Source organism: Pipistrellus hanaki (assembly GCF_964339955.1).
Source record: "Pipistrellus hanaki genome assembly, chromosome: 7".
Lineage (NCBI taxonomy): Eukaryota > Metazoa > Chordata > Mammalia > Chiroptera > Vespertilionidae > Pipistrellus > Pipistrellus hanaki.
The window spans coordinates 4,977,969-5,000,935 of NC_140509.1; the positions used below are offsets into that span (position 1 = coordinate 4,977,969).

Sequence of the window (22,967 nt, forward strand, 5' to 3'; positions counted from 1 at the left end):
TCTTGGTGCACCTGACCCTGAGTAGAAGTCACGGTTAGTTCTGTGCCTCCAGTCACTTTTGCTTTTAAGAATTCCTGCCTTCACCTTGGTCCTTTCTGCTTCCTGCTTGTCAGGTCACAGGATCCCTGCTCAGGGCTGAATCCTGTCACAGCATCCTGCCTGCAGGCCCTGAGCTTGGAACAAAGGCCCCAGGATCTTTCTGGCTCTACCTTGTCTGAGGATGCCCTGCACCCCACATGCCATCTCCCAGGTCCTATTTCCTGCAGCAGATCCCTGCTTCTTGGGGATCCTGTTACCCCGCTGGGAGCTCTGCCTGCCCAGCATGTCTGCCTTTGGCGCCTGTAAAGCCTTCGTCTTCTCCCTGAAACAGTGGGCTCAGGTGGATCCAGAGCTCGCCCTGCAGACCGGTTCCTCAGCACCCCAAACCTCAAACAGAAACACCATGTAAAAGGGGTGTGTGTGTTCCTTTTAGAATGTAAGCTCCTACAATCCGATAAAAAACGGGCAAAGGACCTACATAGACACTTCCCCAAAGTGGACATACAGATGGCTAAGAGGCAGATGAAAAAATGTTCATTCAATGCCCATCAGAGAGGTGCAAATTGAAAGGACAATGAGGCATCACCTCACACTTGTCATGATGGCTCCCATCAACAAATCCACAAAGGACAAGTGCTGTGGAGGATGTGGGGAAAAGGGAATCTGGTACTGCTGGTGGGAACGCAGCCTGGAGCAGCCATTAGGGAAAACAGTATGGACGTTCCTAACGTAAATAAATAAATAAATAAGGAACTGCCATTTGACTCTGTGATCCCACTTCTAGGAATTTATCTTAAGAAACCTGAAGCACCAACCAGAAAGAATGTATGAATTGTCCATAGCAGCACAATTAACAATAGCTGAGATGTGGGAACTGCCCGCATGCCCATCAGTAGAGGAGTGGATAAGAAAGCTGTGGTACATTTACACCATGGGACACTCTGCAGCAGTAAAAAAGAAGAATCTCTTACCCTGTGAGACAGCAGGGAGGGACCTGGAGAGTATCACACTAAGTGAAATAAGTCAGTCAGAGAGAGACAAGTATCACATGATCTCATTCAGATGTGGGATCTAAGTAACAAGACAAACTGATGAACGAAGTGGATCCAGAGACATAGAAGCAGGGAACAGAGTGCGGATTCTCAGGGGGAAGGCGTTGGATGGCAGGTGGATGGGTCTGATCAACCAAAGACCTTGGATGGGTATATGGCCCTGAGGAGACACACCTATCACAGCTTCACGGCATTAAAATGTGGAAACAAATGAGCATCAGATGAAATACAGCCAGAGTCCAGGTGGGCAGCCCCCCTCAGAGCCAGGGTCCCTGGCACACACCGTCCCTGGGAAGGAAGGATGAGGGTTCGCCAGGACCCATAGGCCTTTGCTCACACTCGTGCTGGGGTGTCTGTGAGAGGAGAAGAAAGGGGCTGTCACTAGAGGACTGGGGAGCAGAGAGGGGGTTCTGTCAGTAGAAGATGGAAAGCCACTGCCACCCACAGAGCCTGCAGGTGACAAAGGCTCTGCCTGTCAGCCCTGACCCACTGATCTGGGCCACAGAGGATGCAAGGGGAGGGCCTGTCCCGCCCCTGCCCATTCCTCAACTCCCTGTGCTCAGAGATGGACTCAGCAAGGAGTGGAGGGGGAGAGGAGAGGGAGACGGGGTGAAGGGGCCTGACATCTGGAGCTGTCCACACCCAGCAGGGAGGTGGGATGATGTGGGCGGGGCCTCGAGGCCCAGGGCCCAGGAGAACCCAAGGGAGGAGCATGGCTGCAGCCCAGGGACTGAGGGAGCCTGTGGGGGAGGGGCGCTGGGCATCTGTGCCAGGGCTGCCACTGCCCTTCACCTCCCAGGAGGGCAGTGTCGGCCACTGGCCCTCCCAGGTGAGCACCCTCCCTGTGAGTGCTCTTGGCTGAAGGGAACCTCCTCTCTCATGGTCACCCCCTTGTCCGGGGCAGCTTGCATCCAGTGACCAGGAAGTGCACAGCGTAAAAGACACTCCCATGGCTCCGTGGGACCTGGTGCAGGGGCTGTGGATGGAGCCCCGGCAGTGGGGCCGGGACATGTGATAGGGGATACAGCTGGGGGACTCACGTTTACTGGGGCAGTGCATGTCCCCTTCTGATGGGCAGAGGAAAGCATATTTGAACTCCATAAAAGGCAGAGTCGGCCGCTCTGTAGGTCTGTATCTGACTGCGTGTATGTGAACGTGAATGCAGTTGCATATCCATGTGTGTGCACGGAGGTCTGAGAAGGCTGATGTGTGCTTACACGGGATGTAACATGTGGCTATGGGTGTGCGTGGATGAGTGTGCATGTAGGCATGAGTGCACACAGGCCTGATGTTCACCAGTGAGCCTGTGTGAGGGTTCAGACAACTCACAGGGGAAACTCACCCTTCGTCCAGCTCCAGGCTCCCCCTCGCCTCTGGCCCTCTCCTGAGCTGTTAAAGCAGCTCCTTCCCTCACTTCTCAGCCTCTTCCAGCAAGCCTTCCTGGGTGACGCCAACACAAATTCCAAGCTTTCTTTCTGTTTATTGTTTTTTTTTGTTTTGTTTGTTTTTTAATATTTGTATTGATTTCAGAGAGAAGGGAGAGGGAGAGAGAAATAGAAAGTTAATTGATGGCAGAGAATAGTTGACCAGCTACTTCCTGCACGCCCCACACAGGGGATCAAGCCTGCAACCCAGGCATGTACCCTTCACTGGAATTGGACCTGAGACCGTCTACTCTGCAGAGCAAGGCTCTATCCACTGAGCCAAACCAGTCAGGGCCCAGGCCACTCTCTCCTGTCATGGCGTGTTCTCCCCAGTGACTTTCCTGCATTCTTGCCTCTCTGTTTCTTTTGTCCCCTCATACTGGGAGATTCCTGGGGATGGGGTTGTCCCAACAGGAGACGGGGAGGATCCCAATCTTGAAAACTGCTTCAAGGTCCTCAGGGGACTGGACTCCTGACTCTGTCTCCCAGACTGAGCTCAAGAGCCTGGGAGGGGCGGGCGCCGGGGACCACCCGCCCTGCACCAGCCCCTTCCTGGCTCCTGATGACCTGGGGGAGTCCCACTGAGGGAGCTGTGGGCCCGGGGCCAGAATCTGGGTCTCCATCTTGACCTGTGTGACTGGGGAGGCTTTTGGCCTCTGTGCTCAGGTGCCTCCTCTGCATGTGAGGGGTTCGTAGGCGGCCTAGGGCCCATTGCCTCCACAGCTCTGATGGCGCCCCATCTCCTAGGTCCAGAGCAACTCTTTCCTCCTACTTTCTTTCTTGAAGTCCTGTGAGCAGATGATTTCACTCGGTATTTAATTGAGGAACATTTTATTAAGAAATGTGGGCAAAGGTGAGGTAAGGTGCACAGCAGACAGCGAGGGTTGAACACAAAGGGATGGGGAGAATGGAGCTGAGGCTCTGCAGCCAACACTGGGCCTCCAGGCCCAGGGCGGGGAGGAACCAGCAGGGAGGAGCAGCTGCTGGGTCAGGAGCCAGGACCAGCCTGAGCCCAGGCGGCTCTCCTTGTGGAGTGAGAGCCCAGCAGGAAACCTCTTCAGGCTGAGAAGGGGCTGAGAGAAGGGTCTTTCCTGCCCCTGTCACCATGGCCGCCTCAGCTCAGGAGCCCTGCAGAAAGAGGACAGTGCAGTTCCCAGGCCCAGCCAGCAGGGGCGCTGCCCTCCCAGGCCTCCTGCTGTGGCTCCCAAGTGAGAAGCAGCTCTGAGGCCACAGGAGGCAGAGCTGCTCTAGAGCTGCCTCTCACCAGCAGGAGAAGGCTCTGCCATGTGGGCGGGGCCAGAGCCACCCCAGGCTCCCCTCTCTGTCCCCTGGCTCCTCCCCTGCACCTTCTGTTCTAGGGAAAGCCAATGGGTCCCTGAGAGAGGATTAAAGAGCCTTACCTGTGGGCTGAAGTCCAGAGTGTCCTGGGAAGAGAAGGAAGATGCTGCTTAAACATAGGAAGGTAAGTGTGACCCAAACACAGGGTCCCCGCCCAGACCACCTGAGCTTCTCTAGCAGCACCCCCACCCGCTGACACCAGAGCAGAGCCCAGAGCAGGGGCCCCGAAGCCCTCACATCCAGAGTCCTCAGTGACCGCAGGGCCTGCTCCTCCATGTGCCCCAGGATCTGCACCCAAAGCCTGTGCGTGTGAACCCGTCTCTAGCCCACAGCCCTGGCTCCTCATGTCTCCACCCTGAGAACCGGGGGCTAGTGAGTCTGCGTTTCCAGGACACGGGAGACCCACAGGGAGAGAGAGGCCTCTGGGGCGGTGCCACCCCAGAGCTCACCCAGCAAAGCCCCGTCCCCCACCCTCTGGGGCCTCGCTGCCAGCGGCTCCTTACCTTTCCGGGCCCTGAAGGAGATGAGCAGCCCCGCCCCGAGGAAGAGCAGCCCCAGCACGAAGCCCCCGGCCCCACTCAGCACCTTGCTCCGTGCGGATCCGGACTGGGCCCCTGGGAGGAGAGGCTGGTTTCAGTGGCTTTAGCCCAAAGCACCTTCTCTACTGGAGACCCTGGGGGAGGGCTGGGGGTGGGGGGGTGGGTGTAGGAGGCTGCCCTAGAGGAAGCAGAAGAATAGGCATTCCCAGGAAAGAGACTGAGGTCACACTGAGCAGGTAAAGGCCCAGGCACTGGCCTCAGGTGCCCTCACTCTCGACACAAGGCCTCTGCTTCGGCCTCTGAGGGCTGTGGGGCCCGGGTGCGGTGACCCTCGGTACTTGGCCCGGGTGACAGAGCCGCAGACGCAGAGCAGATGGGGCTCTCCCGGGCAGGAGGGTCCCCACGCTGTGGAGGATGTGCCTCCTCCCTATCACAATGGGCAGCTCAGCGTAGGCAGAAGCACCAGCCCAGCCCACAGGGGACGGTGCCAGGGCCAAGGGGCCCCATGACGGGAGAGGGTGGGAATGGAAAGCAGGGCAGGAATGGCCTCTCAGGGCTATGGGTGTCCACAGAGCGATCGCGGGGCTGCCCTGTGGCCTGTGCTGAGGGTGAGACCCCAGCAAAGGAAAACGGGCTGTGGGGAGACGGACCCTGGCCCTCAGGGACAAGCAAAGGCCCCTGTGGGAGGGGGGTGGGTGGGGGCAATCAGAAGGCGTCTCACTCCATTCCATGCTGATGGGGCTGGTGCTGCTGGGGTGCTGCACTTGGCAGGTGTAGACCTCCCCGCTGCGGGGCACTGTTTCCAGCATCACCAGCATCTGGAAGGTCCAGTCCCCGTTCCGGATCAGGCCCGTGGACACCACCCCGGCCTGCTCTTCCTGGCCGTCCCGCAGCCAGCGGACCTCAATGTGGCCCGGGTAGAAGCCGTTCACGGAGCAGACCAGGAGGTGGTGGTGCTGCAGGCGCTGGGTCTTTGCAGGGAACACGGTCACTGTGGGCGCAGCTGGGACAAAGGAGGCGGAGAGAGACGTGAGCAGACAGGCAGCCCCTGGTGCTCCCCTTAGGCCTAGTCTCTGGTCCCAGCCCCAGGCCCAGGCAGCCCCCCCCCCCCCCCAAACCGCCCTGTGGCCCCGCAGGAGGCAGTGCCATGGGCCTTGAGTCTCCTCCTCCAGCCCAGGCCCTGGATGGGAGAGACTGCTGGAAAATAAATCAGTTTCACTAAAATAGAGATGTTGACATGCTGAGTGAAATAAGCCAGTCAATGGAAGAGAAATACCACATGGCCTCACTCATTTATGGATATTAAAAAACATTATAAACTGACAAACCAAAAGATAGATATAAAGACAGTAAAGCAACAAGCAGACTGCAAAATTACAGCGGGGAGAGTAGGGAGATCTGGGGGAGATAAGAGATCAACCAAAGGACTTGTATACATGCATATAAGTACAACCAATGGACACAAAACTCTGGGGAGGGAGGGTATGTATGGGAGGGGGGGGGCAATGTTAAAATATGTACACAGATAATAATTTAATGAATAAAAAAATAGAAAAAAAATAAAATAAATCTTTATTGATGAATAAAAATAAAAAATAAAATAAAATAGAGATGTTGACAGGAATCCCGGAAGGCTAGTCAACAACCTTAATTGCTCTAACCTTTAGTTGATACATTGTTAGCTGAAGCAGAATCTACCTTGTTTGTCCCATGAAAGTTTCTGTTATTTCCTGCCTGAGGGCTACATGTAAATTTCTGTTTATGTTGCCTAAGACGTTTTCCCCAAAGCCTCAATAAAAGGGATGGCAGGGCCAGAGCAGGAGTAGTTCTCCCTCTAGAGTTGGACTACCGCCTGGCCCCCATATCACCAAGTTGAATTTCTTCAAGTCTCTTTGTTTGTGTGCGGCCCTTCTCCAGAAGCTGAACCCTGAATGGGAACTCTCTACGGGGGCCGTGAAAGAGAGTCCTACATCTGGCGACTTCAACACGGGACTTCTGGAGGAGAAGGTATTTTTCACCTAAAAGCGAAGCAAGGAAGAAAATTACACCGGAAAAAGGTGTGGAAAATTCACCAGAAAAGGTGTGGAAGATTCTCTGGAAAAAAGGTGCGGGAAATTCACCGCACTCAAAGCCCACGGCCAGCTGCAGAGTCGCGAACTGTAAGAGGGTGGGAACGTCTTTTTTCAGTCAGGCTAATGGGGAAGAATTAGGTTATAAATATAAAGTAAACTTTATTATAGAATTTTGGTTTGTATGCTTAAAGAATGTGGTTTCTTGTTAAAATCTTAGTTTGCATTTGGAATTTAAAATCTGTGATAAGAAATGAGACTCCACAGCTGAAACTCCCTCTGGTTTAGAGAAATTCAAAGGTGGCAGGAGAGGGCAAGGCTATCTGCTCTCCTGCAATGAGATTCCTTAAAGTTTTCTTTAAAAATTATAAAAGAATTCGCAGGGAAATGCTGATCTTGGCCAAAGTGGGTGCTAGTTATTACTTCAGAAAGCAAAAAAGAAAGAAAAAATGTAAGACCTGTCTTTATCTTTTAAGCATGAAAAAATGTGTGGCCAGAATTGTAGCTGAAACTTCCCCCAGAGCAAGGAGGACTTGGGAGATCCAATCAGGAAGCCCGCTCACCAGTGTGCTGAGGATGTGGTAATTCACATTTGAATGGGTATAAACTTCCTCCAAACTCCTGTGGCAACATTTCTTTTTTTTTTTGGAAGTTGGCCTAATTATATAAATAAAAAGTAAAGTTGAAATTTGCCTCATAAAAAATCTAGAGGACAGAATGGAAGCTCTTAATTGACTATGTCTTGTATTTTTTTTAGAAATGTAAAGTATTATTAATCTAGGACATGCAAAATATATTTGACTTGCCAGCTTTAAAAGTTCAAAGTGCAAATTAAATGGGGAGAAATTATATCGTTAAAATGTATTTTCTTTAAAGATTAGGAATTCAAAATAAGTTGCTTATTATTGGTTTAATTAAAAAAGAGGATTAATTCTGTGATCTCAACCAAATATTTTCTATGCAAAAACTAGTCTAAATCTAATTGATATCTTAAGATAATAATAGATAATAATAACAGTTATTATAATATTTAAATCATATATAGATATTTGTTTGATGGTTTTTTTCCATGTTAAAATTTCAATGCCTTAAGAGAGATAATTCTTGGAAAGCTCCAAGGGCCCGGAGTAATACAAGAAATTTATTCTCTCTTCTTATAGGAAAACTTGTTAAAACAGATCTAATATATTTGAAATTACATGGAAAGCCTTATCAAATAAAAATTAATAAATATATATTAAATGTTATGAAAGTTTTCACCTGTAAGAAAGGCAAAAATAATATATTTCTTAAATATAGCCAACATTTTCAACAGCAGTAGAATTTCAAGAAAGACAAAAAGGCTTCACACATCCTGCATTTTGGAATTGGCTGTAGGTGGGACACTTTATGCTTTTGGATCAGACCAATAAAGTATCAAACCTAAGTTTTACTGAATAAGTTTCTTTGCCTTTTTTTTTTTTAATTTAACATACCTACTTAAGTTACTTTATAAATTAGCTTTTACAATATAATCAATGTCATATAAATTAAGTTACATGAGAAGCCAATATTTTATAAATAATTGAATCCTAACTTTATGTGGCCACCTGCATTTTTAATTAAGCTAGAGGCAGGGCAACATTGTGGCTTGTGAATTCAGAAGTAAATTTGCTTTATTTTTAAAATGAAGATACCTACTTAAATTAGTTAAATAAATTAGATTATTAAATTATAATCAAGGTTTTCAGCTAAATGAAAAGCCAATAATTTTATAAATAATTCTAATAAAGACCAGAAACAGCTAGTGATTGCTTTATTAAATAAAAATTAATATATGTTACTTATATACATGTATTTTAAATTTTATGGAGGTTTTGGCCTCTTAAGAAGGGCAAAACGAAGTAACTAAATTTTTCTTCCAGTTTGAAATTGAATTATCATGGATTAAAGCAAAGAATATCCTTACATGATATTATTCTACAATGTCATTATTATTTTTGATATTTTATAACAGCATATTGTACATTTATTCCAAACAAACATAAAAACTAATTCTTTGAATGTTTGGCAGCAATTTTAAAAAGCATATGAAAGGATTTAATCCCTTCCACTGTGTGGAAGGCCCCTGAGAAGGCACTTGGGCATTCTATATTGGCCCTTCTTGCTCTTTTTGCCAAAGAGGGACCAACTTCTCACAATCCGATTACTCACAGCTGTTGCCTGAGTTTTCAAAGTATGCTGAGGTTGAAGCCTCGTGGTGGCTGGTACCATGGATCTGTCCCTTTCCCAATGGCACAAGCTGGATCCTCCCTGGAGAAGCAACCTGGGTTCCCCAAGATATGTGATCAATGCCAGGGCCCCGCCAGCAGGTGAGGGGATCCCAAGGCAGGTGCTGGGCATGGAGGCTATAGGGGCATAAGCTACCAAGGAGACAGAACTAAACCTCACATCACCCTGCTTGGCCCTGGAGGATGGCTGGTTAGCCAATGACGGGTAAGATTCCTCAAGGGAGGGACAACCTAAGACAGGCACAGTCTCAGAGGGGCCATTGGGAGAGAACTTGGGGGTCAACAGAGGTAGGGCACAGATCCTCACACCCCCCCCCAACATTTCAGGGGCTTAAACCTTCACCCTTCTGAGGGAGGTCTCCTGCCCCATGGCTGCTTCATGCTTCCCATGCCCAGCTCAGATCGGGACCCAGGCAACAAACGGAAACTTGTCCAGCTCAGATTGGGACCCAGGCAACAGAGACTTGCCCGACAACAGTTGCCCTATATCTAAATCTAGTCTAATACCAAGAATGCTTAGAGCCTTCTCAAGGATGCAAATAATCGTTTGCATTAAGATTTACCGGGTAGTCTAAAAATTAGTGTTAGAATATTAAGTATTACAGTTTTCAAATTAACTTAAATTTGCTAATTGAAATAAATAAATATTCAAGAAAATTTCATTATACAAAAAGTTGTTTCTAAAGTATTAACTTAAATTTTATTGGTATTTCATTTCAGGGTAAAATCACTTATATTTTTGTGCAAAAACAAAAATTTACTGCATAATAAAATTTTTCCAAAAGCCTCCTAATAATTAAATAAAAAAAGGGGGGATAGTGGAAAAATATTATGTGAGGAAACATATTCAGAAAAATTTTTTTTTCTTTAAAAACTAATTTTCATTTGTAAATGCTAACAGCAGGATGAAAAATACACATGATGTCAGAATAAGCCAAAGGAAAATTGTTCGGGCAAAAAAATTAACAGGATCTCAAGTAAAATTTATAGAAAAGATCCCATTACTAACTTTCGGTTGAGAATATGTTTGTATATTTTCAGGGAACAACTCCAAGACCATGTGGATTCCTGCAACAGAGAATTGACAGGAATACTCCAGCCATAAAGACAGGAGGACAAACAGAGCAGAGATGGAAGATGCTGACGAAGCCTTGCCATACTGGCAGTCAGCAGATGTGCGTCGCTGCAGGTTGTCCAGGACCAAACCAGAGGTCAGACCTGCATTGCCACCATTTGTCCACCATCCGGATACCATTGCTGACATGGACTCAGAACTGGTGGACATTAAAATTTGGACTCAAAAACTGTTGGACATTGAATCTGGGATTCAAAAACTGTTGGCCCAGAAAGAAACATACTGCAGACTGATTTCATTTGACTCTCAGCATAGCCGTTGTTGCTTGTTTCATTTTTTGTTTATTTCTAGTCTACAAATGCAAAAATTTTTAAGGAAAGAAAACGGGGGAGATGCTGGAAAACAAATTAGTTTCATTAAAAAGAGATGTTGACAGGAAGCCAGGAAGGCTGGTCAACAACCTTAATTTCTCAAACCTTTAGTTGAGATATTGTTAGCTGAAGCAGAATCTACCTTGTTTGTCCCGTGTAAGTTTCTGTTATTTCCTGCCTGAGGGCTACATGTAAATTTCTGTTCCTGTTGCCTAAGATGTTTTCCCCAAAGCCTCAATAAAAGGGATGGCAGGGCCAGAGCAGGAGTAGTTCTCCCACTAGAGTTGGACTACCGCCTGGCCCCCCCATATCGCCAAGTTGAATTTCAAGTCTCCTTTCATTTGTGTGCGGCCCTTCTCCAGAAGCTGAACCCTGAATTGGAACTCTTTCTACGTGGGCCGTGAAAGAGAGTCCTATAAGAGGCGCTGAGGAAATCACGGGGAGTTTTCACTTGAAACAGCTCTCCATTGCTGAATGGAAGTGTTCACAGATGTGTGCGTCAAAGTGAGGTTCTGGAGCAGCGCTGCCTGGGGCACATCCGGGCTCTGCCTCTTCCTGGTGATCGTGGGAGATCTCTCTGCTCAGCTCCTCACCCACAAGGGGGTGATCATACTAACTCACCGCTTAGGGACACATGAGGACCAATGGGCTAAGATATGTACAACGGCGGCCGGAACGCAGCCCTCACTCTGTGTCCCTGTTTATTACATGTGGAGAGAGAATGTGAGGAGAGCAGAGGGAGAAGCTGGGCCCCGGCTTGGGGAGGGTGGGAATCAGGGTGTGTTGTCCTGGGAATGCGGTCACCCCTGGAACACAGAGATGGTCCCCCTGAAGCAGGAAGAGAGGGATCCCCCAGGTCTGGGCTGAGTCCTGAGGGAGAGGGAGGAACAGGGCAGCCCCCATTATACCACTTATAGTGTTGCTCACTGAGCCACCCGCTCCTTCTCACAGAAGCTGGTCTGTTATTGGGATTCCTGTCCTTTTATAATTGTCTCTTTTCAGTCTGACATTGGCATTCAGGGCAGGCTGGGACTCATTGACATGTGTGCCTCCTGCCTGAGACCAGGCTCAATAAATACAATGAGGGGAGAGAAGAGAAGGTGGAGGAGTTGGAAGAGAGGGAGGAGATATATGGGAAAAACATTTTTATTTTACCCTAAAAGAATAGGTTTAAGATTGATGGAAAATCATTGCTAGCAGCCTGGGCCTGTGTGGCTCAATGGTGGGGTGTCACCCTATGAACCAGGAGATCATGGTTGGAATTCCATTCAGGGTACATGCTCGATTGCAGGCTGGATCCCCAGTGTGGGGTGTCTGCAGGAGGCAGTCAGTCAGTAATTCTCTCTCATCATTGATGTTACTATCTCTCTCTCCCTCTTCCTTCCTCTCTAAAATCAATAAAAATATGTATATTTTTAAAAGTCATTGCTAACAACTTTGCAATACATTTCACTACATTAAAGATGTTTATATTCCTAACATGGAAAACAAACAAACAAAACCAGAAACCAGGAGCTGGAGAAATGCTGAATCCATGTCAGCAAAGTGTCCCTCTGGCTGCCTAGAGAACCGGAAAATCTCTGAGAAAAGGCCCGGACCCAGGGCTGACGGACAATAGGCCATTCCTAGAGCAGGAACAGCCATTAGCCAACACGCACGGGAAAAATGTTCCAGAACCTGAGAAATCAAAGAAGGATGAATTAAATGTAATAATCAAAATTTCAACTGTGTATTTGGCAATATTGAGAAAGACCTAACAAATAGAATTCAAAGTAAATTGTCTCAACTCTAAAACGTTAACATGTAATTACTTCAGTACTGTCAGCGCGTGTGGATGTCACCTCAGTGTGTGAAGTCACAGAACTATAGTGTGGCGCCTGGTCCCATCACCCTGTGTCCACACAGGTGCACGAAGGGGAACAGACACTCAGACTAAAGGAGCTCAGAAAGGCCAGGGGGCCCGGAGCCCCCCGGCTCACACCCAGCCTGACCCTCCCCCAGGGAGAGGTTTGTGCACCCAGCACCCCTATTGCAGGGCTGGGGTGGGAGGAGCAGTTGGCGAAGACAGACCACCCTCCCCTCTGCTCCCCAAACCATCCCCTGACTGGATATGGATGGGCACCCCAGAAACGCCCCTACACAGGACAGGACCTCAGGGTCCCCATAGCCGCCCCCAGGCCCCTCAGGTGCTCCTCACAGCCCTGGGTGCGCACCCCTCCCCCCTTCCCCACCACCCAACCCTCCCCCTCCGCCCCCGCTCACTTTGCCTATGCAGGAGGAATCCATCAGCCCAATCATAGTTGTATCTGCAGAACCTGTCCACCGCGGCCCGTTGATCCTCCAGGATGTCCTTCCGGCTGTTCCAGTACTCCGCATCAGGCCGCCCCAGCTCCGTCACCGCGCGGTACTCCCCCACGTCGCTGTCGAAGCGCACGTACTCCTCCTGGTTGTAGAAATATCTCTCCAGGAACCGCACCCGCTCCGTCCCGTTGGAGAAATAACACTCGGCCTTAAACTGCTCCAGGAAATGTGCTGCGGGGACAGGAAGGACCATCACGCCGGTGAGAGAAGATGGCGCCGCCGCCCAGTGCGGGGCGCCCAGGCGGAGGGCACACAGGACCCGGCACCCACTGCCAGCCCCCGCCCCCTCCTCTGGGGCTGGAGGGAGGCCACAGGCAGGGAGCCCCCTGGGACCTCAGCCACTGGGACCCACTGGGCTTCCTGCGGGGCTCCGGGCTCCGGGCTGGGCGAGGACTGTGCCATCACCGCCTCCCCCTAGACCCCCCCCTCCACCCGCCGGATCCCCACACCCGCCTCCTCCTGTCACCCCCTGGGCAGGGGACCCCGTGCCAGGCCCAGCTGCCCCGGGTCCAGGCAGGAAGCCGGGCATCGCCCTCCGCCCTGAGCTTAGAATTCACCAAAGTGCGGGCACAGCCAACCCCAGGCGGGTCACACAGGAGGGAGATGTCAGGGAAGGGGGTCTGGAGCAGGGACAGCAGGATCCCAGTCCATCAGGGCGGGGCCAGTGGCCTGAGGGACAGGATGTGGCCTGAAGGGTGTGTGTGTGTGTGTGTGTGTGTGTGTGTGTGTGTGTGTGTGTGTGGTGTGTGTGTGTGTGATGGGGGGGGGGCATATTTCAGGGGAAGGCACTGCCACCTGCGAAGCCTGAGGGAACCCATGGCCTCCTGGGAACCAGAGACCCGGCTCTGAGCCCAGACAGTGGGCGGAGGGACCAGAGCCTGGAGGAGTCGGGGTGCTGGGAGCCTGGGGGTGAGTGAGGGGCCTTCTGCTCCCTGTAGCGGAGAGTACTGAGGAGCTCAGGGGTTACACCCCAATCCCAATAGGCGCCCTCTCTTTCCTGCATGTCCAGCAGGAGGCGCAGAGACCCAGAGCACAGCCGTGGAGAGAGCCGGGGATGGATGGGAGCTCTGACCCCTCGCTGGTGGGGGAGTCCCTGCAGGAACGGGAGGCCCTTCCTGAGAACAGGGCTCACCGCGATGGGGACTCATAAGGAGAGACGTGGACGGTCAGCAGACACGCAGTGACAGAACTCATGGCGTTTGGACAAACATCGCATAAGGCACATAAGAAAGGTTTTAAACTTCAAGTGACTGAATGGATTCCACAAGGAAGCAGTGAATTTGTGTAACTGTCTAGTTTTTTCTTAATAGGCTGTGAAGAGCTGCACTGGAAGGTGCGTGTGTATGAAGGTGAGTCTAGAATATACAAATAGTCCCTGTTCAGCCTTGTTCCCCACTCAGCACTCTTCTGTGTGGGTGGGGCAGGTGCTCTGTACACAGTGGGCTGCACACGGCATCCCACCAGCTGTCAGAGAAACCCCGTGTGACACCAAACATGGCTTTAAATGGGGCAGATGTACCCAGGGTGGGATGGGAGAAAAAGGTTGATTTACAGACTGAGAAATCTGGAGTGAAAAAAAAAACAAAAAACCCACACTGTTGGTTAGGCAGCACTTGGGAATTACATAGGAAGTTCCACCAATACATCTATTGAAAATCTATATGAAATGTATATATTTTAAAAATCTGGTTCCAGTGCAGAGTAATTTTTTTAGCAAAATAAATGTGTTCAGAACCAAGATACCTGTTTCTTTGCCTTGCTATCCAATCAGCAAATCATCATTTATCCTCCACATCATCTTCTTTCTTACTCTCCCGGCCACTGGCCCACGGCTTGTCTGCAGCAGCATCTACAGCCACGGCCATTTGATTCCCATTCAAAGTCCCAACTAATTCAAGTTCTAACTGCCTCCTGCTCCCAGTAACACCAGGAGGCATCAGGTTGCCAGCCTTGGCCAATGTGGACTCTCATGTCTACAGGCAGGTCCCTCAGGAGGGCGCAGCTAAGATGACACCCTCAGAGACAGGTTACAGAAAGGAGCAGGTCCCAGCTTTAGATGGAGACCTTCACGTAGAAATGATGGCAAAGGGGAGGGCACTCTCGTCAGACCGGGTCTGTGTAACTTTTCACAAATTCTCTAGCGCCTTCCTGACACATGAGAAGGTTGAAAAGAAACATGTGTGAGTTGTTCTCTGTAGCCGGTGTGGTTGGCACTATCACGCCATGCTCAGGGGCCCAAATGAACTGCCGCCAGAGAAAGCAAATACAAATACACCATTCCCACTTACATTTGGATTTCAGATAAATAATTGCTGTTTCCCTGAAATTTAGCTTAAATCAGGCATTCCTGTATTTCCTTTGGCAACACAAGCCCACCCACTGATGGAATCTGAGGCTGGGAGTGCACCTAAACTTCTCTGTGTTCCTCACATGCTCACAACACAGTGTGAGCCCATATGGAAGTTTTCAATTTGTAAATGCAAAATGGATGTAAGTTCCTCCTGCTATTGGACCCAGCAGCCCTTGCCCCTGCTGCCCCAGCCCTGAGACACACTCCGGCACATGGGAGCATCAGCAATCTCAGCAGCCAGTCAGACCCAGCCAAGCCACTGCTCACAGTGGGGGTAGAAGCCCAGTTCTGGAATGAGGATCTACATTAGAGCATTAGCTCTTCCACTGGGTCAGATGGCAACACCATGGGCCTTGTTCTTTATCTCCAAAATAGATTTAATGGTACTGCAGTCCTCACAGGATATTGTAAATATGGAATTAGATAGTGACTCTTCCTAGTGCTGAACATATAAGTACTCAATAAATAGCTTACTATTTTTAATTATATAATCACTAGGAATTCAATTTTCTACCCCTTAACTTCCTAGATAAAATAATATCTTCATCACCATTTGGCAGTTGACTTTTATTAATTTTATCATGAAATATCATTTTGAACACAAGGACAGAAACATTGGTCTCTGTATATAACGGATATACATGTCCCTAATATGGAAGGACTATGCTGACATAGAAGAGAGGACTTTATAGATACCGAGGCCTAGACTATGTGACCTGGTTCTACAACTAACCTGGTGACTCTGGGTCAGTGGCTTAAACTCTCTGAATCAGAGTCTGCTCTGGGTCACTGATGAACAGTGGCTGTGGATCTGGTGGCTTTCATAACCAGTCACCTCTGCCTTCAAGGTCACCCCAGGGGCTCCTTGCTGATGACTGAGCAGCTCTGGTTCTCGCGTCCCCCAGCTTCCCTCCATTCTCCTTTGTTCTTATGCTTTAGGTCAACTGACCCCCTGAACCCAGCGCACAGTCCCCCTGAGGTCTCAGCTCAGAGTCACTGTAATCATCACTCAGGTCTTCAGCTCCCGTCCTCTCTTCAAACGGTCCAATCAGGTTCCGTCTCATGCACTCCACTGCCTGGAAACTTCACGCCCACCAATCCCAGTGCTCACTGCTCTGCATGTCCTCACTTCCTGCCTCCTTTGCACCTGGCCACTCCCTCCTTCTGGAAAAATCTACTCCCCTCACTGCATCACCTTCTCTTGGATTTCCTCACACACTGCACCCCTTCTCAGTCCCACTCATTGGCCCTTGGTCCTCTGGGCTCGACCCTTGGCAGCTTCATGTCTCTCTCTTTCTCTCTCTTTCTCTCTCTCTCTCCCTCTCTCTCTCTCTCTCTCTCTCTCTCTCTCTCTCTCTCTCTCACACACACACACACACACACACACACACACACACACACATCTTCTTCCTCTTCTACTTCAATGGAGTTTAACACACGTGTCAATGACAACACAAACACCCCCTGCCCTGGCCGGCTATGACCTCCAGCTCCTGTGTTCAACTGACCTCTTGGCAGCTCCACACAAATGTCAAGAAATCATTCACAGCTTACACAGAACCTTTCTTCCTCACCACCCCCTTCAAACTGCTTCTTCACAGTCCACAGCTTCACCTAGTTTATTCTAATTAATGAAGATGAAATCCTAGGGATTGTGACTCCTCCCCCATTTCAGCCATAACATGTCATGGAAACATCTTCCCCAGTTCTGCTCACTTCCCCTTTCTGGCTGCCTTTGCCGCACATTCTCACTGAAGCCCAAGCACCACACCTGGGCACTTCTCATGCTCCTCATGGCCCCGACTCCTCTTGTGAGCCCTGCAGTCCAACCCCCACCTGGAAGCTGGGATTATTGCTTTTATCAAACATACATGGACTCTCCTTGTCATCCTCAGTAATTCACATGTCTCTTCAGATAAAATTCAAACTTTTTACCCACCATCAGGGCCCAATATGATGTGTCTCCCGTCTTCTCCAGCCTCTCCCTATGTCAGTGTCACTCCCCAACTTGCTCCTGTGCTGCAGCCACGCTAGCCTTCTTCCTGCCCCTCTAACACGGCAAACACATTCCCACACTGTGGCCTTTCCCCGTTCCTCTCCCTGGAACACTTATGTCATAGAATTCAGAGCCTAGATCTTCCCATGTCGGCTTCTCTCATCATCCAAGTCTCAAATGTTTCTGACCGTCACTTCCTCAGGGAAAGCTTCCTAACCACTTGAACTGAACAGCCTATAGCCCTGGGGTATTAGTTAAAATTTTTTTTTAAAAAAAAGCAATTATTGCTCTGAATTTTTTCTGTCTTAAGTGGTTCAGGGAGACAGGAAAGGAAATTGTGGGAGGCCCTTTATTACATCTCACATTGTAGGAAGAGGCACCAACATCACAGATTCTTTCAGTACAGAAGACAGGATCCTCAAAGAGAGACCCTCTAATTCCTTTTGGCTCCCATAAAATGTCAGAGAAACTTTCCTAGGGGATAACTCAATGCAATAAATGGAGGATTTGGTGGAATTAGTCTGAGATCATTACTTCTTGATCATCTCAAAACCCTAATGGAAGGGGACACAAGGCAGGGAGGTTTACTGGAGGCGAGGGGAGAAGAATAGCTGAGATACATGGAGGCCCTTGCACATCTCACAGTGGCCAGCACCAGCCCCTTTTGTGGTGGAAAGAATCGGGGTCCATGTGATAGGCAGGTGGCCTCTGAGGAAAATGCCACCCCTTTCTAAGGGCCATGGCCTGGTCACGGTGACAGAGCTCATTTCCTTTCTTCCTCACCCACATCAGCTCACCCCCAAGGAGCACTTACCTGGTGTGTCCCTGGCCCGAGCCAGGGGAGGGCTCAGTGCCATCAGCATCACCATCAGAGCGGCCATCCAGGAGCCTCTGGGGAATCGCAGGCACACCATGCTGGAGCTCAGAGAGGACAGGCCAGGGAGCAGGCAGGTCTCACTCAGGGAGGGCTATAACCCTTCTCCATCCACAGCCCCAATAACACCAACTAAGAGAGCTCATTCTTTGTTCCCGGACTGGATCATCTCAGTACTGAGAGCCAATCAGCATCAGAGGTGAACAGCATCATCAGGTGCTGGTCAGAGATGCAGTAGGAAGGCACTCTTTTGATACTTACATAGAAAATTTCCTCCATAAAAAGCATGGCTATTTCCAGGTTTGGGGTATTATAAAAAATCTTCTGAAAATAAAATAAAAGTTTTGATTTAGAGCTTTACAGGTTTGGTCTGGTTGTGTCAGAAACACTGTGCTGGGCCCTGTTGTGAGGCAGCTCTGCGCTGGTCAGTGATGAGCACACAAGTTGGAGCCTTTGGGGGCCATTGGTCTCTCTCTCTGCAGACAGAACTGCTTGCAAATGGGTGAGTGAGTGTGCTGGGAGCTGAGGGTGAGGGAGGTGACTGCAAGTTAGGAGGCCTTCAGTTTTGTCCTATTTTTTAAAAGTTTTTATTGTTGAAAGAATTACATACTAGTATGTCCCCTTATTCCCCATGGACCGTTTCTAGGCCCCCCTGCCCCCACCCCGGGCCCCTCCCCTAGGCCTTCACCACCCTATTGTCTGTGTCCAGGGGAATACATACTATCTATGCACACAAGTTCTTTGGTTAATCTCTTCCACCCACCCTCCCCTGCCTTCCCTCTGAGGTTGATAGTCTGTTCTGTGCTTTTATGTCTCTGGATCTCTTTTGTTCATCAGATTCCCCATATGAGGGAGACCATGTGACACTGTCTGTCTCTGACTGGCTTAGTTCCCTGTTGCACCACAACTGAGTGTGCAGATTTGGGGAAGTGACTCAGCCTCTCACAGTTAGAGCCCCTGTGACCTTCCAGGTGTTTCCATACTGGAAAAGGTGTGAATCTGGGGACACCTCAGGAGCAGTGCCCCTAGTAACTGATGACTGACAGGCTGGTAGCTGCTGATTGGAGAGTATAATTGGTGACTCTTTACAGGGGGAAGTCACTCACTGAAGGAAATGGGAAGTTGTTCAATATTTTAACCCGAGTGAAAGGTTTTCAGGTTTATGTCCTGGTGCTGTCACTGAGCTCAGGGCACATGAGAACACACTGGAGAAAGGGCTTAGCACATGGCATCCATGAAAGAGAAAAATAAAAGAACGAAAGTGTGACAGTTGGCCTTGTCTGCCCAAGAGATAAAAACTCTGGAGACAGACCAGACCAGAGTGGAAAAGTTTAAAAAGATAAAGTCAGTTGAAACTCAGTGCCTGGAATTCCTCTGTAGTGAAACATGCAGACCTCCCTCCAGATCTGGCTAGGAGATTGGCGTCAGCAAAACCGCAGCATCCTGCACTCCTGTTTGGAGTCAGAACAGACACTTTGCTTGAGGCAGAACAGGCCAGGTTGTGCAAACCGCCTAAGGAACAGCTAAGGACGGCCAGTTCTTTGTCCTGAGGGGCCAATCTGGGAGTGATAGACCAACAGTGGGATGGGATGGGGAAAGAGGTATAAGAGGAGGGACTGCCCTCCATCGGGGCTCTTCCCTGGGTGTTTGCCGGCTGCTGCGTCAGCCAAGGTTTGAGCCCAGATTCGAATCTGTAATAAACTCTTGCATACTTAATCAAATTGGCTCCGGTGGTTCATCTCTTGGGGACTCGCTTCGTAACAGAAAGGACAGCTGAAGTACTGAGGAAGAATTGGCTAAGAAACTGTTAAAGAGTAATAGTATAAGGTGATATGAAAAAATAGCAAATAACATTTCAAAACATATAATAGAGTCCTGAAATGCATAAATGTCACAATATCTATCTATATACTGTGTATGAGGCCCCTAGAACCATAAGAAGTGCAAAACACTCACTGTTAAGAACTCTTTCTCAAATTGGCCTCCCATAAAAATCAAATTGCCCCCTGTGAAAGGTGTATCCCACGTTGGGAACCATGTCTTAAACGTTCTCATTACTAGAAATTTTATTAACTATGTGTGGTATAGCTGTTACCCAGACTGACTGTGGTGGCATTTCCAATAGATAAAATGCCCAATCTTTACGTGGCACACCTGAAACTGATATAATGCCACATGTCCGTTATCCCTCCATATAAAAGGGAGTGAAGTTAATTGAGCCATTCTGAGCATTGTACTCTGTGCCCAGGATATACTGGGCTTCTTTGCATCAGATTTTTGTTTAATTCTCACATCATCTCAGTAAAATATCAAATTTACCCAAAACAATAAATGTAACATAAACTATAATATATGTTAACAACCTATAATATCCTCATAAAAACATTGCTATAGAAATCATGAAAATTAGCCGAGGCCGGTTTGGCTCAATGGATAGAGCGTCGGCTTGGGGACTGAAAGGTCCCGGGTTCGATTCCGGTCAAGGGCATGTACCTTGGTTGCGGGCATATCCCCAGTAGGGGGTGTGCAAGAGGCAGCTGATCGATGACTCTCTCTCATCGATGTTTCTAATTCTCTATCCCTTTCCCTTCCTCTCTGTAAAAAATCAATAAAATATATTAAAAAAAAAAAAAAAAAGAAATCATGAAAATTAATGATTTCAACAAAATTCTGTCAAAATATATGAAAAACCCTGGGATGTTTGGGAATAATTAGTTAATGGATTGAGGCTTACTTTTAATTCTTCACTGAAATTTTCTGTATGTTCTCAGTTTTCTGTCATGAACAGATAAGTTGGCCAAAATCTTAATATTTTCTTTTTAGTTAAAATAAATGCAAGCAACTAGACACACCAAACTGCAGCCAGAAACTTTTATGATCATAGATTTCTGAGGTAGGTCAAGAGAACAAGAAAAAAAAAGTTTCTAAATTTTCATGATTGTAGATAATTTGAATGTAAATTATAATGTAATGTAATACTGTATCTATGACATATTCTTTATAGGCAAAGAGATGAAATTTCCCCAGGTTTTCATAAAATACTATATTAAACATATCTTAAATCACAACAAAAGCCTCAGTACATTACAAACAAAATGCCTACATGTTCTCTGAGCATGGTTTTTATTTTTTATTTTTATTAATAATTTTATTAATTAAAAAAGTATTACATATGTCCCCTTTTTCCATCCATTGACCCCTCCAGCCTGCTGTTCGCCCCTCCCCCCACACCCTAGGCTCCCACAGCCCCATTGTCTGTCTCCATGGGACATGCATATATGCATACAAGATCCTTGGTTGAATACCTTCCACCCACCCACCCTCCCCTGCCTTCCCTCTGAGATTCCCCACTCTGTCCATGCTTCCATGACTCTGGATCCATTTTGTTCATCAGTTCGTCTTGTTGATTAGATTCCACATAGGAGTGAGATCATGTGATACTTGTCTTTCTCTGACTGGCTTATTTCACTTAGCACGATACTCTCCAGGTCCCTCCCTGCTGTCTCAAAGGGTAAGAAATGCTTCTTTTTTGCTGCTGCATAATATTCCATGGTGTAAATGTACCTCAGCTTTTTTATCCACTTGTCTGCTGTGGTGAGCATGGTTTTAAAATGTTCTTAGATGTGTAACAAAGTTTACATGAGAAACCAATATTTCTTCAAATTTGACTGGGTTAAATATTTTGCAAATAATTGAATGGACAACCTTACATTATAATTGCATTATATATATATTTTTTTATTCCACCAAAGCTCTATTGTAAGTGCATAATTTTAAAATCATTTATTTTGAAAAAATTAAGGTGAAAATAATAAACTAATTATTCATTAATTACAGTTTAAAAAAACAACAACAAATGAAGCCAAATCAAGGAAATTTTGAAGATTTAAAAACAAAAATTATAATAAGACAAATTATGAATATGAAAAATATAAGATCATATAAAATATATGCTTAAAAAAGAGAGATAAACACATAAGAGATTTCAAAGAATATAGAGAAAATCAGAGAAACTATAACATCAAAATTTTAAATCTATGAATGCTTCTGTGGTGAAATAAAAACTGCTTAAGTTAACAGAAGTCAATAAAAGAAATAGAATAAAGACACAACCAGGAAATAGATATTTTTAATTTGAATCATCTCTAATGGTCATTTCATATTATTTTCTAGCTTCCACTCACCCCCAAAAATCCAGAAATAATTCTCATACCATATCAGCTGCCAGGTCCTCCAGATTTCATTACATAGACCTTTAAAAGAACTAACACCAAATCCCACTTAATGTAGGCACAGCCTCTCTCTAGTGAGTACCTAATACAGTCTAGTGTGTGTTGGTCCCATTGAAACCACGAGACAAGAATGCATGCAAACTGCTCCCAACAGCATCACGTTCTAGCCAATGAGAGATACTTGGAGAAAAGAGCAACCAAGTACCAAGTCATAGGCTTCCCTTTACATCCCGGTAACCTGCTGAACACATAATAAAAATTCAACAATGTTAATAGAAATAAACTATTGTATATCCAAGGAATACTATAAAGGAAATATTTCAAACAACATGAAGAAGTTCTACTTTATTAAACAAAAATATATATAATTCTGGACAAGGAAACAGAAACAGGAACTCTCGGGCAAACCTTTTGCAAAAATATCTGTCAATATGTATCTAAGATTTTTGTAAATACTTTTGTTCAAGATGGTGCCCAGGAACCACACCCTGGACTTTTCCTTCTCCTCGGGTTTAATTTTAATGCCAAGAATCCACGTACAAGGCGATTTAATAAAGCATGTAAAGAAAGAGCATCATCTGTGGTGTGGTTGGGGGGAGAGCGGGTGCAGGGCTCACCGTCCATGAAAATTTAAAAGTGATTAGAAAGCCAGGTGCAAGGAAGCTCTCGGATGTTAGAGGCACAGCGAGGTGAGCTAACTGAAGGCGGAGATGGAGGCTCGCACACAAAGCTGGGTGTTGGCTGAACACGTGTCTGCTGAGCTGCCCTGATGCCCTCCTCTCACTGCTCCAAGCCAATGACCATTGTCATCAAAGGGAGGGGCAGGCTGGAGAACCAGGCATTTATTCCCCAGTGTGTATAACTAAATGAAAAAAATAGAAATTCACAAAGCATCAGTGAATGAAAAGCAGCACTTTTTTTTTTTTTTTTTTTTTGAGTTTGTGTTTCTTTATTGACTTTCTTGCTAGTTCACCTAA

At 47.5% G+C, this 22,967-nt stretch overlaps 1 protein-coding gene across 6 annotated transcripts in view; it reads right to left on the reverse strand.

The window, feature by feature from the left end:
* LOC311626179 (DLA class II histocompatibility antigen, DR-1 beta chain-like) overlaps positions 1-17,873 on the reverse strand; it is a 137,259-nt gene extending 119,386 nt beyond the window's left edge. For 4 of the 6 annotated variants that reach the window (XM_084891220.1, XM_084891219.1, XM_084891223.1 and 1 more), the window contains exons 1-2: positions 17,699-17,873; positions 12,440-12,709 (exon numbers count right to left, since the gene is read on the reverse strand). In XM_084891220.1, the coding sequence (XP_084747346.1) occupies positions 12,440-12,709; positions 17,699-17,798 (370 nt within the window). In that variant the 5' untranslated portion in view covers positions 17,799-17,873. Of the gene's footprint in view, positions 1-3,329; positions 3,644-3,915; positions 3,940-4,356; positions 4,468-5,113; positions 5,396-12,439; positions 12,710-17,698 lie in introns of those variants that run through there. The other 2 variants (XM_084891224.1, XM_084891221.1) reach the window with 2 other exon arrangements.
* Between the last annotated feature and the right edge of the window lie 5,094 nt (positions 17,874-22,967).